This window comes from Notechis scutatus, chromosome 2 (genome assembly GCF_049901735.1).
Source record: "Notechis scutatus isolate UNSWTSFEM ecotype Mainland chromosome 2, rNotScu1.2, whole genome shotgun sequence".
Taxonomy (NCBI): domain Eukaryota; kingdom Metazoa; phylum Chordata; class Lepidosauria; order Squamata; family Elapidae; genus Notechis; species Notechis scutatus.
In genome coordinates, this window is record NC_142010.1 from 245,986,780 (window position 1) to 246,004,232 (window position 17,453).

The window sequence follows — 17,453 nt, forward strand, 5'->3', positions numbered from 1 at the left end:
TTCTAGGGCCAACTCTCTTCATACTCTACATAAATGACCTCTGTGATCATATTAAGAGCAACTGTGTTCTTTTCGCTGATGATGTAAAGCTATTCAACACCACAGACAATACTGCTACCCTTCAAAAATACCTCGACTATGTGTCAGTATGGTCAAACAAATGGCAACTTCAAATCTCAACAAATAAATGCTCTGTCTTACATATTGACAAAAGAAAATCAGAAAATAAAATACAAGCTGAATAGTCAAGACCTTGCTGATGACTCAAACTTTGTCAAGGACCTTGGAGTACTCATCTCAAATGATCTAAGTGCTAGACCCCACTGTAACTACATAGGAAAAAAGGCATTAAGAGTTGTAAACCTAATCCTGCATACTTTTTCTCCAGTAATATCACTCTACTAACTAGAGCATACAAAACATTTGCTAGACCAATGCTTGAATACAGCTCATCAGTCTGGAACCCGCATTACGTATCTGATATTGATACAATTGAGAAAGTCCAGAAATATTTCACAAGAAGAGTTCTCCACTCCTCTACTCGTAGCAGAATACCTTATGCCACCAGATTTGAAATTTTAGACCTAGACAACTTAGAACTAAGCCGCTTTCAGTTCGATCTAAGTATAGTACATAAAATTATATATTGCAATGTCCTACCTTTCAATGAATACTTCAGCTTCAACCACAACAATACAAGAGCACACAATAGATACAAACTCAAGGTAAACCGCACCAAACTTAATTGCAGGAAATACGACTTCAGCAACAGAGTGGTCAATGTCTGGAATACTCTACCTGACTCTGTGGTTTCTTCCCCAGATCCCAAAAACTTTAACCTTAGACTGTCTACTATTGACCTCACCCCTTTCCTAAGAGGTCTGTAGGAGGTATGCATAAGCGCACCAACATGCTTACCGTCTCTGTCTTATTTTTCTTTTTTTTCTTATTTGTATCCATTTCATGTATTCATAACCATGTTTATACCTATACCTGTTATCTAATAATTGCTTGACAAAATAAAATAAATAAAATAAAGATTTCCTTAGAAACCAAGGGTTTAAGCAGGGAGGAAGAATCTCTTGACTGTAATTACTCCAACAAGCAAAGCAATTAATGCTATTGTAAAATCCCAAGAATAAATCAAATAAATAAGGAATAATTGAATGCAATTCTTATTGCATTCTGTTTTAGTTCAGGATATTTTGTGATGCTTGTATTCTTCCCTTTTGTTAATGAAAATCGGAGCTCCTAATGAGAAAGCTTCCCAGGTGTTGCCTTTCCCAAGCCTGTTTAAGAAAACTAAATCAAACATTTCAATTTAACATGTCCATGTGGCAATTGGAGGATGAGAAAAGTGGCAGGAACCACATAGATATAAAATCACCAAGATTTTTAATGTACAAATAAAAAGTCTTTAAAAATCATTCACACTAAAAAAAAAATAAAAAAAAATATATCTAGGGGTTTATACATGTCACTAAAAAATCAAGATGGCAGCCACAATGATGCAGTGAAAACCTTCTCTCTAATGGGCATTAAAAATAAAGCAGGACTTCAATTTGCAACTTGAAGATAGAAAAAAATTGTAGGTTGGCCAGGCAACGTCATTTTTTTAAAGATTGGGTACTATAAAGCTTGACAATTTGGATAATTTGATAATTTTTATTTTCTGTTTTTACTATTGAATTATACCTAGGTTTAACCACAGAACAAATGGAAAGCTGTGTACAAACAGAGACACAGAATTATGTTTTCTTCTTTAAGTCAACTGAACATCATGGGTACTGCAGCCGAAATAAGCTTACAGAACGCCATGAAGGTAAACAATATTTTCAATCCCTCAACTGATCAATCAATCAATTCACTATGGGTTCTAGAAGTTTAGGGCACTTATTTTATCCCTTAAAACATACAATGTATCCACAGACAAATACACATACACACACAAAACATTATATTGTCTATATTAGGGGTGTCAAACTCAATTTCACTGAGGGCCACATCAGGGCTGTGGTTGACCTCGGGGGGCCAGGTGGACATGGGTGGGCGTGGCCAGCTTGATGCCACTCCCCGAACTGCTGGCATGTTTCCTCTCAGCATTGGGTAGACTGGGCCGAAGCCATGTGGGCCATCCCTTTACATTTTCCAAGATGGCCCTGTGGGCCAGATCTGCCCACATTGTGGGCTGGATTTGGCCCACAGGCCTTGTGTTTGAAACCCCTCATCTATATCTTCTCATTCCCAGACTTTAGTGGCTTCTAATAAAGATCCATTATCCAATGTAAGCAACCAGAACCACTCCGTCAATAGTCTCAAATAGATCCTTTATTCCTGACCACCTATATTACAAGAAACTTGCAAGGTTGCCTCTCCTTGGGAAATGGTAGATACAGACCTCAGGTGTTTGTCCTACTCCTCCCCTGGATCAACTGCAACTTGGAATATCTCCCTCTCCCTCCCTCTCCTTCAGCCAGTGAATCCCCCACCTCCATGCAGTTAAATATATAACTCTACTGTGTAACTCATCTGTTTTAGGTTCCATGTTGAAGTCATCTGAACGGTCCATTTCCCTGGTTAAGGGTGGGCAGGCACGGTATGCTGCAGCTTTAGCCTGGGAGAGAAAAGGCTCTTTGCCAGGACACGAGATCTTTAATGACTGGCTGGAATCAGCCAAAAACAATCCAAGTGTGATTGATTTTGAGGTAAATGACAAAATGCAAGAGGAAAACAGAATGTCTTACTACGAGGGCCAAAGCTCCCATGTACGGAAGAAGAAGAAAAAGAGGACATTGCATATTTTGAATGGATGCTACGCTACTTAAAACAGTCAGATTAATGGTGGTATGTTACTGGTTCAGCCCAGTTCAACTGAACTGGTAGTAAAAATCACTACCAGTTCTACCAAAATGGTAGTAAAAAAAAGAAAAGCCAACGATCAGCTGAGAGGAGGGGAAAAAAAGCCTCCAACAATCAGCTGAGAGGATAAAAGTGCATGGGAGGGTGGGAGGATTGCTCCTAGCTTTTCGTTTCTTCATCCTCTCAGCTGATTGGCTTGTTAGGGGTGCGCATGTTAGTGGCGTGGCACAGGCAGGCACGTGCGATCACTCACAGAACCGGTAGTGATTAAGGAAGGATCCCACTATTGGGTCAGATCTTGTGATATTCTCTTTTATTTTATTTGACAAATGGTATGCTTCTCCTGATGTTATGCTTTTGAGCCTGCAAAAGGCAACATCAAAGAGCCATGGGGGCACAGTGGTTAAACTGCAGTACTGCAGGCTACTTCTGCTGACTGCTGGCTGCCTGCACTTTGGCAGTTCGAATCTCACCAGGTTCAAGGTTGACTCAGCCTTCCATCCTTCTGAGGTCGGTAAAATGAGGATCCAGATTGTTGGGGGCAACATGCTGACTCTGTAAACCTCTTAGAGAGGGCTGTAAAGCACTGTGAAGCAGTATATAAGTCTAAGTGCTATTGCTATTGCTATTATTCCCAGATAGAAGGCCGAAACTGATGGGGTTTTTTTGGATTTAAGAAATCTTCTGGGACAACTTTTGAAAAATTGAATATAATTCTTTCTTAGGTTTCCCCGATTGTGGATTTGGTGAAGAATTTCCCATGCTCTGCCACAAAACGTTTTAATCTCAGGAAGGCCTTTTCTGAATATATGAGCAAATATGACCCCTGTCACTGTGCCCCATGCCCCAATAATGCTCAACCAGTTTTATCAGAAACTGGATGCCTCTGTGTATGTAAGTCTGGAACATATGGAAGCAACTGTGAGCTGAGAGCACCTGACTACAAATCAGGTATTTTTTACGACAACTCCATCTTATAATTGCCCATGAAGATAGCAAGGTTTGCACAAAAATGATGATTTCTTCAATTGAAGTTTCAGTTTTTGCTAACTATAAATAAGGTAGCTAAAAGAGCTGGAAAGTCAAATTTAATTTTGGGCGAAAACTGAAGTTAGCAAAACCATTCTCTACCCTACTCTTGTCAAAGTAAAATATGGGCAAAATATTATGGTATATGTTATTATGTATCATAAAATGTTATTTTACCTTACATAGCAGTTTTACATCTTTGAGAAAAGGCATATGAATTCATTTTCATGCTCAAAAGACATGACAGATGTAACTGATGGGTGGACAATTTTTAAAGGATTAGGTTCAACTTTGCAATGAATTTCTAGTGGCTTGATAACATAACCTTAGAGACTTTTGTTCTCTCTTTCTCTTTCTCTCTTTCTGTCTCTCCTCTCTCATCACTGGAGATAACATAGCTGTTTTTGTTATATTATGAAGTCAAAAACACATTCCAGAAAAAGGCAATTGGAAACAATTTATTTACTGTTGTAAAGAAAACAACATGAGGACATACATGAGTATTTGAGAGTCAATTGTCTTTACTTTAGTAACTTGCCTAACCTGTTTGTATAGAAAATGTTTTAAGACAACTAAGCACTGCCATGAGTTATAGAACATACACTTTCTCCATCTTTTTCTTTCTCAAATTGGGGAAAATATTTAAAAATATAATAGGAAATAAATTCAAATTTAAATAAATAAATTCATTTCATAGAAAACTAAAAAAAAAGTCAGAACAGAATGCTGCACAAAATTTAAAAGTCAATGTAAAAATTACATTTTTAAAAACTAATCAGCAACTCAGACACACAGTATAGTAGTAAAGTTAAAAGTAGATGGAATGCATTTGAAATTTTTTTAAAAAAAACATATTCTTTTCAATGATGCACATTAACACCACTCTGACTACTGTGTTGGAATTCGATCACATTGCACACTGTAAGTATTGCGGTCCAAATTACTGATGCAGGCTAGGTGGTAGTAGCAGTTGAGATTCAAGAAACTGGGGACATCAAAATGGGGAAAGCTGAAATATGGGTAGACTCTTTTGCTCATATCAAGACTCTACGGCTAAGGCTACAAAAGGATTGTGTTGTTTTGCACTCCAGTTGCAGTAGACGGCTACTGGAGTTGCTGGTCAGCATGGAGTGCTTGTGATGCATCTTTTAAGAGGCAAAGAACTCGGCTGTGCAACAATCCTGAACCCATGAATGGAGGAAAACCTTGTAATGGTGACGCTGAAGATGAGGAATTGTGTTTTATCCCATTATTTAAAAGCCAGTAAGACATGTACCATTATAAAATACCAGGCGTATTCTCAGCAAGATTTTGTTAATAACAGAATGTGTATCTTGATACCACATGCAAGTTTCCCCCATTCTGATGCATGTTTTAACCTTTGTCCACTATTGCTCTCCCTTTTGGATGTTCATAGCCAATGATCTCAGGACCGAACTGTGTATTAAGAAAGGATTGGAAGAAATATGTGGCCCTCCATATGTCTTTGTGAGATAAGGAGGTCCAAGAGCTTATAACATAGAAAGTGAATCTTTAAAAGAGCATAAAGGATATAAAGCAGGGGTGGGATTCTACCAGTTCGCACCTATTCACTAGAACCAGTTGTTAACATTCTACCCTGTTTCTCCAACAATACGGCCTCCCCCAATAGGAAGTCCCAGCATGTTTTATAGGCATGAAATAAAATTAAGCCCCTCCCCCAAATTAAGGCCTATATTAAAACATGCGAAATGGGGGAATGGTGGTGGGGGCTTGCCATTAGGAAATACTTTTGTTGTACACCGGATATGGTGCTGCCTGCATTGACCCTGATACGAAGTGCCCCACCTACGCCGAGGTCAACATCCAAGCCATCGCTGCCCACCCGAAGATGCAAGGGGGGAAGAATTAAGTCACCCCTGAAAAGATGGCCTAGCCTTTTTTTGGGGCTCAAAAAAAATAAGACCCGCCTTATTATATGAGAAACACGGTAAGCAGTTCGGAGAACCGGTTATTAGAAGAAATGACTGGCCTAATCCTGTAAGGAAGTCAGGAAGGAAACATTCTGGTGTTGCTTACAGAAACTGCCTCTCCATTAACCCTTATTACATTCTTGGCAGGACTAGACTTCCTGTCTCAGGAACGTCTCTGGAGGTTTTTTTCCCTCCTTTGCTGGTACTTTGCTTGTGTGGAGTGACCATTCAAAGTTACAATGGCACTGAAAAAAGTGACATGACCATTTTTCACACTTACGACTATTGCAGCATCCCCACAGCCACGAGAGGCCAGGTGAGGAGATGCGTGCCTTGATGTGAATGATGTTGAGTTGGCCAAGCCCAGTCAGTCACATGACCACCAAGCCATGCCCACCAACTAAGCCACGCCCACAGAACCGGTTGTTAAAAAAATTGAATCCCACCCCTGATATAAAGTATGATAGTACCCATTAACATCTGAAAAACTGATTGCTAAAGAAAGATAAATGTCCCCTTTCAGATCCTTCATGTGGATGCAGCCCAAGGAATTTTGATCCCAGTATTTTAAAATTAAGGAAGACATTTTCCAAGAAGCCTCTAAATTTGAAAGAAATAGACAGAGCAAATCAGAAAGTTATCAACATCCCTCCTAGATGTTGGGACACTGCCACATGTAAAATGAATGTAACAGAATTGGATATTTGTCTTTGGCCTATCAGATTGTTTGCAATCCACTGATTATCTATGACTTTTTGCTTCATGTGTATCTTTTTACTGAAGTCCTAACTGGACAATGTTTCAATTACAGGGGTGCTACTTGTGTAAACGATGATGACTATACTGAAGAAGGCCGGATAAAACCTAAATGTGACACAGGATGTTTCACTCCAGAAGCACCAGAAAATGGATTGATCAGGGTTAGCAGCATTTAATGGATTAGAAAAGACTGACACACTTATCTAAGTGGATCCCAATCTTTCACCAAATAGCACTAATGCTAAAGTGGCTTTTTAGGCTCTTGAGATGAGGTACTCCTGGCAATGAATTTGTGAGATGCTATCACAATTCTATCCTTTACATGTCAGAATTCTCAGAGAGGAATTTGAGGAGTCAAATTTCTGGAGTGTGCTAAAATTTATGGAGTGGAAAAGATGGGTATAACTAGTCATACTTCTGTTCCAGAGATAAATCTCTAACATTTACATTAAGGAATTGATCGACAGGTCTGAGAAATGAATTCAGTAAATAGATGGATTTACATCTTGATTAATGCCATATACTTACAAGACCACTTGAAAAAGTTTCACATTATTAATATGAAGGGGAGCAACTAGTGTTGCCATTCAAAATTGAATTTAAAATGAGATTATTTCAAAATATCTCAAAGTCCGTAGCGATTCTCAGTCATCCAGGTCATGGTTATCCCAAAGGTGCTTTTTCAGGAGGCAACTGGACTTTCTTGTTTTTTTCTTTGATGATATTTCACTTCTCATCCAAGAAGCTTCTTCAGCTCTGACTGGATGGTGGGGAATGGAAGGATTTAAATTCATGCAGACAGCTGGTAATTTGCATCCTTTTTGAGGGTCTTTGAAGCACTTGGAGGTTTTAGCTGTGTCCTCATGGTCACCTGAGTAGTGTTCCTGGTTCCTGTAGTCTGCAGTTTTTTTCCCTCTGGAAATCCATTCCTACTCCCACACCATTCAAAGGGTGTTCATCTCAAATTGCATAGCTAAAAGTCTGTAGTGATTCTCAGTCATCCAGGTCATGACTGTCCCAAAGGTGCTTTTTCAGGAAGCAATGGACTTTTTTTTTTTCTTTGAAGACATTTCAATTCAAAATATCTCCTGTTAAAGATATAAAATAAGTTTGCCTCAAACTCCACTGGGAACAAATGTGAGTGCACCATTCCCATTGGACTTTTCAACAATGCAAAGTCTGATCTTCCATTGGTTTTAAAGAAAATTTGTCTTAAAAATAGAACCTAATATAAATCTGGGCAGGAGTTTTAGTAATTCATACTTACATTTTGAACATTTTTAATCAATCTTAAGCTGCCCATTACATCCCTCACCTCTTGGCACACTCATAAAGTTATCAGTTTTGATATGCTGCATATTAACTTTTCCCTTAACACCAGGAGTATTTTTAAAAACCTACTGCCATTATTCTAAACTGCTTTTCTTTTTTTCTTTTTTGAAGGCCATTCTCTTTAGCCATACCCTCTTTTGTTGTTTATTTTATAACTACTTTAATTCCTGATACTTTTGTTGCTACCATGAGAACTTAAATTACTGTAGATCTCAGTACTGCTTTCAAAGTCTAAAACTTATAAGTCATGAAATAAATATTCCACTTATTGCACTAAACTTTTACTTCATAGAATGAAAAACCGTGCTATGACGTTGGAGAACAAGCAGAAGTGCTTTGCTTCAGTGGCTATTTTCGCTCAGGATATCCATTTCTTCGCTGCCTTGCAGACAAAACATGGGCACAACAGAACGTTGAGTGTCAATGTAAGAAACAGAATACATTGGATAAAAAGGAAATAAATCAAATGCCTTATGATTAATAATATATTCCTTCAAGGGAGAAAGGAGAAAACATGTTTGGATCTTTAAATTCAGTAAGGTTGGATGGATTTCTGAGTAAAGGGCCACTTTTTTCCACAACTTTACTCTAACCATAGCTAAATATTGATACAGTTCTCAGTTTCAATTGCCCAATCCAAATGGCTTGATAGTGTTGTCTTTATCAGCATGCAGTGCAAACTAAAATGCTTTGTCCAGTTAAGCATTAACCATTTTAATGTGCAAATATCTTCATTTTCTTTGAGAGGAACATTAATACTTGGTATGCCCCAATAGAAAGATAGAAAAAAGTTGTATTTTACTCCAAAGAGAAGATGACATGTATCAGTCCAGTTTTACTCCTGGTAATCAGAGGTGGTATTCAGCAGGTTCTGACCAGTTCTGGAGAACCGGTAGCGGAAAATTTGAGTAGTTCGGAGCACCGGCAAATACCACCTCCAACTGGAGATTTTATAGTATCCTTCCCCTTCCACACCCACCAAGCCACCCTCACAGAACCGGTAGTAAAAAAAATTGAATCACACCACTGCTGGTAATCCTATTGTTGCTTAGGAAACAACTACATGTTACCCCTTAGAATAAACTAACTTGCAGTGGCCAAGATACCTTTCAGAAAGACTTTGGTTCAGATTCCTACTCATGAATTGAAATTACTTAATTCTAATCACTCATATAACATTGTATGAAAAATATGCAGGTTTGAGCTGCTTAGGGAAAAGTTAACAATATGTAATTCTTATAAGAAAGATGGGATTAAATATAATTAATAATTTTATTACCATAATTGTTTGTAATCTCATGTTTCCTGTAAGCTGAAGAAAAATAGAAAGAATTCATATGCTGGTAACTATTCATATTTCATCAGGGAAGGGGAGTAATATAGATTTAAATAAATCTCTGTTTTCTCTCAGCATCCAGAAAAAGCAAAATCAAGCTTCTGGCTATTTTGCAGTTAGGGAAAGATGGTGCTAAAGCATCAGTGTTTCTCAACCTTGGCAGTTTTAAAATGTGTGGACTTCAACTCCCAGAATTCCTCAGTGGGGTTCAGCTGACATGTTCAGGGTGTCAGGATTCCAGCAATCACCCTAAGTAAATCATGATTCTGGAGCCAAACTTCAAAAAACTTCAAAGGATTTATTACAGGCAATGTGACCCATATTTTTAGAAGAAAGAAAAGTAATATGTGACTATTAAGGACAGTTGCTATTTAAAATCTCTTTAATTTCTCTAAATATTTTTGTTTTGTTTTGTTTTAGACCATATTTGAGTGCTTTTTAGATCTTTACCCTAATATAAAGAGATTTTTAAAATTCTAGTTTTATTCTGATGCTTGATTTATATCCTTATATATTAAATATATAGAGACTTACAAACTTGAGTATATGTATATTGCCTGATCATGTTTTGTTACTTATAAAAATATGTACACCGTAACATTTTTTTCTTAAACTCCAGGGTTGGCTTGTGACAAACCACCAGTTTCAGATGCTGTCCATCTGACCCCATTTAAAATTCAGTACGATGTTGGGGACAAGGTCCACCTGAGCTGTCCTAGAGGGTACAGTCTTACAGGCCCAGGGACTTTCATATGTGGGGACCAAATGTCCTGGATCCCTGCTGTTCTGAACTCACTTGATTGCAGGAAAAGTATGTTTCATGTTTGCTGAAAATTATTCATTAGTGTTATTTTTCTTTTTTGCTTGCTATTCTGTGCTGAAATTTTAGTGATGGGAATATTTGTACATCAAGAAAGATAGAATATACTTTGGGAATTACTAATAAACCTACAATGTGGTGTAAATCTGAAATGATACCTTACTTAGTCCATCTAAATAGAACAGTGATAAGTGTGGAAAATTGTGCAAAAGGAGTGTGAATTCAGCCTTGCTATTGAAAGCCTGATTTGAAGCATGTTCTCAGAAGTGCTTTGTCCTTTAATAGCACTTAGACTTATATACCACTTTATAGTGCTTTACAGCCCTCTCTAAGCAGCTTACAGAGTCAGCATATTGCTCCCAACAATCTGGGTCCTCATTTTACCCACCTCAGAAGGATGGAAGGCTGAGTCATCCTTGAGCCTGGTGGGATCTAAACAGCCGATAGTCAGCAGAAGTGGCCTGCAGTACAGCACTCTAACCACTGAGCCACAGAGGCTCTTTTTAATGCTGCTAAATGCATTCCCAATTCTTTATTTTGCAGCTGATTCCAGAGACTGGATCTTATCTTCTAATAAAAAAAATTAAATTGACCTTGGAAATCTAAAATATGCCTATTGTTGGTCCAAATTAAGAATACAAACATTGGGAAACAGTAACCTGAATGCAGACTGCCATCCGACAGCCTATTCTACTATCTGTAGGGAATTAAGGATTTTTATTGGGAATATGATCTTTTTTTACATAAATTTGAGCAGGTGGATGCAGAAGGATTCTTGGTGAGATGAACATTAACCATCAGCAATGTTTAGTTGGTATTTAATTTTTTTCAAAATGAACAAAATGATTTCAAGAATTCTTCCAAACCTTCAAAAGATCTGGCATGGCTACAGCAGCACTGCATTCTTTGTAGATAAGTTTTTTTTCTGACACTTTTTGGAATGAATGACATTCAGTCTAAAATAATGGAAGAGGAAATATCTCTCTGCAAAAGAGAACCCAGGCTTATTGTAAGCATGGCAAGATTTTAGAAGGTTAAACAAGATTTGAAGAGATTCCTTGGCTGCCTCATAGTAAGTCCTATGCCAATTTATTCCAAGTGATCCAGAACATGTTACCTTAAGCAAAATATCCCCAAAAAGTGACAAAGCTGTGTTGATAAGAAAATGAAGCAAAGTTGTGACCCCTACACAATCTGATGAACAGTTCTTAGAAAATAAATAGTGGTAGTCTAACAAACTTCTAGGTCTAGATGAAGAGTAGAGTGAAGCCGATTTCTGAAGAGTGTACAATTCTAGCCATCCATGTCCAGTTAAGGTGTGTCTTGGGTTGTGTCTTGAATATGAATGTTCAAAGCATCATAGTTGTTTCTTGACTGAACATGATCCCACTTGAAATATCTAAATCTTACTTCTTTTTCAGATTATACTAGGAAATTAAAACTCACAACCTGCTTGTCAGCTCATTTGAAATCTGACTCTTTCCCTCTTTCTTTTAATTCCTTCTTTAGGTGAGCCACTTCAGGTCAAAGATAATTGCAGTCTTGGGAAAAAAGAGGTGGATTCTCATTGTGTCTGCATATCCCCGGAAGAGGACTGCAAGTAAGTATAGGTGTCAACTCATAAAACATTCCTATGCCTGTTTTAGTAGTTGCCATTAAAAATAAGGGGGGCGGGAGGAAGGAAACCCTGGAAGAGCAGTGCAGCAGTTTGAAAGCAAAAGTACGTTCCAACTCTTATCTTTAAAAGATTGTAACTAAAATACCAGAGCTTTTGCCCCTGAATAGATTTAATTGGAGAACGTGAATGATGACACCCAGTCTGTGAATGTGCTCAATTGGAGAATCATGATTTAATTAGAGCGATTGCTGGAATCCTGACAGAAGCCAACTCTGACATACACCTGTGACCCTCTTTCCCCCCTCCTCCCTGGGTTTCTCATTAACCAGATTCTCCAATTTCAGAACCGTGGTTAGGTTGATCAGGCACCTAGTGCAGCCTGAATCTATTAGGGCTTGACAATACATGTGAAATATTGTATATCAATCAGATTTCAGATTTTATAATCTGCATATATTTTTGTATATTTTTATAATCTGCCTATATTTTTGCTTTCTTATTTTTTGCTGGCAGATGATTTTTCTTCAGCAGGGAAAGCATCCTGTTTTTTGTAGATACAAGTGGAGAACAAGATTAGAAAATTTATTAGGTCTCTGGGGACCATATATCTATAGCTGGTGGCCCATACTCATTAGGCTACCATTTGTGCTGAACTTCATCAGTTACAGCTGAACTAAATAATTTGGCTCAGTGACTTCTGAAAGGTTGGCAAAGGTAAGGTGAAATTCAATACCTCCTGAATACCAATAATAAAATGGAGGAGCTACATCAGGATGTCAACTTGTTCCAAGAATCATTATGTCCCAGTGAATGTATTTGGGTTGTTGAAAAGAGATAAGCTATCATATTGAAACATTTGCAAGGCTTTCAAAGTCAGGACTGAAAGCTATTTTGCAAATTTTCAACTCACCTGCACTCTGCAAATCTCTAAGCTACTAAATGTTTTGCAGAATTTCAGAACAAAATCTCGAAAGGAAAAACTTAATATAGATATATTTTAACCTAGAAAGTATTACACAGTATACACAAACAAAACAAAAACTCCATCTGAGTGCATTTCCAAAACTGAGATTACTAGTACTCTTTTTGATAAAATTCAAAATACTGTTCTGTGGCATGATTTTCTCCTGGTGGTAATTGTGGTCCCTGGCCTTTGTACAGATGGCTTTTAAAATTGCTCATAAATTATGGCCTTGTTAATATCTGGCTGATTCTCAGGAGAGAAGAATTATGAAAACTACTTAAGCACATTCTAAAGAAATGAAATCAGCTGGTTCACAGGAACATTATTACTGTTATAAATCAAGCAAGCTAAAACATTAATTTGATTATAATACTCTCAGGTTCAAAAACATATTGTAGTTCAAACAATTTATTTTTTTTGCATCCTTAAAACACAGTGGTTGCTTGTGAAGAGAGATGAATGGTCCTATAAAAGTTAACTATTGTCCCAATGTTCCAAGGGGCTACCTACTTTGATATAGAGTTTTATAGCCTTGCCAATTGAGATAATAGACTGGGTAAAATGCTAATTTCTTTTTAATGAGCCAGTTAATGGTGTCAAAATCAACATCAGAGACACTGTAGAGGAGAGACAAATTAAAGCTTGGTGATTGTACAGGCTTCATTCTGCAATATGCTAAACTCTTGAATATTTTAGATCATTGATACATTGGCCAATAAAATATTTGAATATTGACTACTCAGGCAGTGAATTATATTACAGAGGTACGGAATCTTATTGTCTCCAAACATATTATTTATATTTCCTGGCTTTCCAGCACTGGCTCAGAAGGTATCTGTGTATTGGATGTACAATCTGAAGAAGCTGTTACAAATCCTAGCTGTCATTTTCTGGCCGAAAAGTGCAGGAATGATGAACAAGTCCATTTTATCCATAATGGACCTTGCAGTGATGACACCAGGTTGACCTGGGCTATTGAGAGAGCAAATCTTTCAGCAAATGCAAGAAAGAAAGATCTGTGTGGATATGATGTATGCTATGACTGGGAAAGATGCTCAGGTATGTCCCTTGAACATTTCAATCTTTGATTTGTAAGGTTGATTTTATTTTTTTTAAAAAAGTTAATGCATAATCATTTGTACATAATTCTGGTTATGGAGATATATAAATATTGCATGTTACTATTTTTTAATTTTATTTTATTTTTTATTTTTATGTGGAATTAAGTTTCAGTTAATCAAATACTCATTGTTCACATAAGTCAACTTCTGTGATTAGAATTAGAATTAGAATTCTTTATTGGCCAAGTGTGATTGGACACACAAGGAATTTGTCTTGGTGCAAATGCTCTCAGTATACATAAAAGAAAAGATACATTCATCAAGAGTCAAGAATCGGAAGGTACAACACGTAATAATAGTCATAGGGTACAATAAGCAATCAAATCATACTAGGAAACAGTCAATATAGATCGTAAGGATACAAGCGACAAAGTTACAGTCAAAGTTAAAGTCCCAAGTGGGAGGGTGTGGTGATAAGGAGTGATGAGAAGATTAATAATAATAGTAGTGCAGACTTTGTAAATAGTTGGACAGTGTTGAAGGAATTATTTGTTTAGCAGAGTGATGGCATTTGGGAAAAACCTGTCCTTGTATCTAGTTGTTCTGGTGTGCAGTGCTCTATAACATCGTTTTGAAGGAAGGAGTTGAAACAGTTTATGTCCAGGATGTGAGGGGTCTGTAAATATTTTCACAGCCCTTTTTTTGACTCATGCAGTATACTCAGCCCTTTTTTTGACTCATGCAGGTTGGTATTATTATTTTTCTGCAGTCCTAATTATCCTCTGAAGTCTGTGTCTGTCCTGTTGGGTTGCAGAACCAAACCAGACAGTTATAGAGGTGCAGATGATAGACTCAATAATTCCTCTGTAGAACTGTATCAGCAGCTCCTTGGGCAGTTTGAGCTTTCTGAGTTGGCGCAGAAAGAACATTCTCTGTTGTGCTTTTTTGATGATGTTTTTGATGTTAGGTGTCCATTTTAGGTCATGTAATATAATAGAACCTAGAAATTTGAAGTTCTCTACTGTCGATACAACAGGATGTCCCCTGCTTCTTCTTCCTCCTATCTACTTTGCTCCTCCTCTTCTCTCCATGTCTACTCTGGGAAGAGACATCCTATAGTATGACTTCGCAAGCTCTGGACCAGATAAAGGGCCACTTAAAAGCTTCAGAGAAAGGGAGAATTTTACAAGTACCAGCCTTCCTATGGAGAAAAAGTCTAGAACAGATATAGAACAAGTGTGCAGTATGTACTCCACAATCTTTACAATGCATAATTTGTCCTCATATGGTAGCCTCTGGGAAGCGTGCAATGCCCACTTGCAGATCTCAGAAGCTGCAATCTACAGCTTCTGAAATGTTTTTGAGGTATGGCGGGGTGTGCCTTGGTCTTGTACCTTGTTTCTTCCTTTCTCCTAGTGAATTGACAAAATATTACAACAATGTTCTGAATAAGGTATCACTTTTAGGTTGTCTTTGTTGGGACTTGTATTAATGCATCATAGTAGGGTCAAAAAAAAAATCCTGAAATTGATGAGATGATGAATGAGAGAAAGCTTGGTTTTTCTATGTAATGATGCAGTTGACACGCCTATTTTTGAAAAATACACTCCTGAGTATTGCTGTAAGACAATACAGGTCTAGAATAAGGAGTACTTTGATGACTTATTTAGGATTTTGGTGGTCACATGACATTTGCTGAAGACCATTGACTGCAGTCCTCTATATATTTATGGCAGAATCAACACACATTAACTCCAAAAAGCTTTAGTGACAAGAAGGAAAAATGGGTGGAATTATGTTGCTATCCTCCAAGACTTCTTAAATGTATAGTAACTAACAATCCCTTTAAATGCATCCTTTATTTATTTAGCTATGTTTAGAGAAGAATTTAAAAAATGTGCGGTTGCGAAATATTCCTGAAAATGATGCCCAGATCACTGTTTGTTATGCAACTTGTTTTTCACTGTGTGGTATGATGATAGTAATTGTGAGCTTTCCTGTAAATTGCCTTGGCAGAGATTCACAAAAAGAAAAAAAGCTTTGGCTTGTCTGGTTAAAGTTAAAATTTCCATCTCCTTTGCTCTTGCTTAAAACCTCACTATTTAGAAGCAGAATCGATTTTATATCTGCTCCCAAAGAACAGTTGGAAGGGTTGTTTCTCATTATATTGAGACAGGGAAACAAAGAAATTGCAACTTTAAGCCTTAAAACATCTAGTAAGAAGGTGTAGATGAAGTTGTTGTTGATGAAATAAAATTGAAACTCCCCAGTTCTATCACATCTTCATCACTTTGAACAGAAACATATACACACTGAAAATTCAAATGTTATCTAAGTTATATGATATAGCCTTGCCTACTCATTATCCATCCTCTGAGGACTCTTTTTGCCACCCCTGAAAAATTGAATGTAGATCTTAGCTACAAAACCTTATTGCAGTTAGGCAGAAAAACCGCAAACCCTGAGCAACTTTTATTACAAGGGTAGTTTTATAAAACTTAGGAAGTTGTTGTTATGGATCAAGAATCAATTCTTGTAAGATTTATTTCAGCTTTATGATGCTTACTGAAAAATAGGTCTTGTGCAGCATTTAGATATAGGTGCATACCAAGTGAAAACACACACACATATACATATGCACACACACAACACTAAAGTACAGGTAGTCCTCAATGTATGACCATAATTTAACCCAACTTTTCTGTTGCTAAGTGAGACAGAGGTTAAGTGAATTTTGCCCCATTTTATGACATTTCTTGCCACAGTTGTTTAGTAAATCACTGTAGTTGTTAAGTGAGTAACATGGTTGTTAAAGGAATCTGGTGTCAGGAGTCCAACAAATCCACCCCCATTCAAATCATAAATCTCTAGCCACCTCTCAGAGGAAAGAAAAATGATTTATTAGAAGTGGCCATGTTGGTGTTAGCTGGATGCAGCCGATACTAAAATACATCATTCATTTCCCCCTTGACCCTGGTCTTCCCCCCACCCCCTGGATGTGACTTCTCCAATGGAACACATCCATCCCCAAGAGTCATCAACCATGCTCTCCAGTAACATTCTTGCGCTCCGACAACTTTGGGCTGCCAGGGTGATTATCTAGGCACTTAAGGAATGCATTGTTTTCCCCCACTCCCTTTGTCTGGCAGCTAAAAAGACCAAAGAAGTATCTTTTTAGTTGACATTTGGCTTCAAATTTACTTTGCTGGTCAGAAGGTCACAAAAGGGGATCACGTGATCCTGGGATACTGCAATCGTCACAAATATGAATCCGTTGCCAAGCATCCCAATTTTGATTGCATGATCAAGCAGATGCTGTAACAGTCGTAAATGTGAAAAATGGTCATAAATCCCTTTTTTCAGTGTTATTGCAATTTTGAATGGTCAATAGAAGAACTGTTGTAAGTTGAGGATTACCTGTAAAACTAAATGATGAGCTGATTGCACATTTGTATCTATTTACAGAAGAAAGATTGCACTGTACTTGCCTTCTTCCAAATCAGTGTCCAAAGAGTGAAGAACAGGTCTATTGCATTCAGTACGGGTCTAGAAACCAAAGGAGGACATCAACCCTCTGTGTACTGGGAGCCATGAAATGTGCCAATGTGAAGGCAATGCTGTTGCATCCTGGGAAATGTGTGCCATAAAAGGAGTGGCAAACAGATATCTGATGTACTCAATCCTATTTCGATCACAGTTCAAAATAAATTCATTGAATTAAAA

The 17,453-nt window shown here is 37.5% G+C and overlaps 1 protein-coding gene across 2 annotated transcripts in view; it reads left to right on the forward strand.

The window, feature by feature from the left end:
• The window catches only part of LOC113411400 (complement component C6-like), a 38,012-nt gene extending 20,559 nt beyond the window's left edge, over positions 1-17,453 (forward strand). For both annotated transcript variants that reach the window (XM_026666447.2, XM_087958483.1), the window contains 10 exons: positions 1,700-1,822; positions 2,539-2,705; positions 3,585-3,810; positions 4,980-5,151; positions 6,652-6,760; positions 8,224-8,356; positions 9,887-10,078; positions 11,597-11,687; positions 13,487-13,728; positions 17,196-17,453. In XM_026666447.2, the coding sequence (XP_026522232.2) occupies positions 1,700-1,822; positions 2,539-2,705; positions 3,585-3,810; positions 4,980-5,151; positions 6,652-6,760; positions 8,224-8,356; positions 9,887-10,078; positions 11,597-11,687; positions 13,487-13,728; positions 17,196-17,377 (1,637 nt within the window). In that variant the 3' untranslated portion in view covers positions 17,378-17,453. The remainder of the gene's footprint in view (positions 1-1,699; positions 1,823-2,538; positions 2,706-3,584; positions 3,811-4,979; positions 5,152-6,651; positions 6,761-8,223; positions 8,357-9,886; positions 10,079-11,596; positions 11,688-13,486; positions 13,729-17,195) is intronic.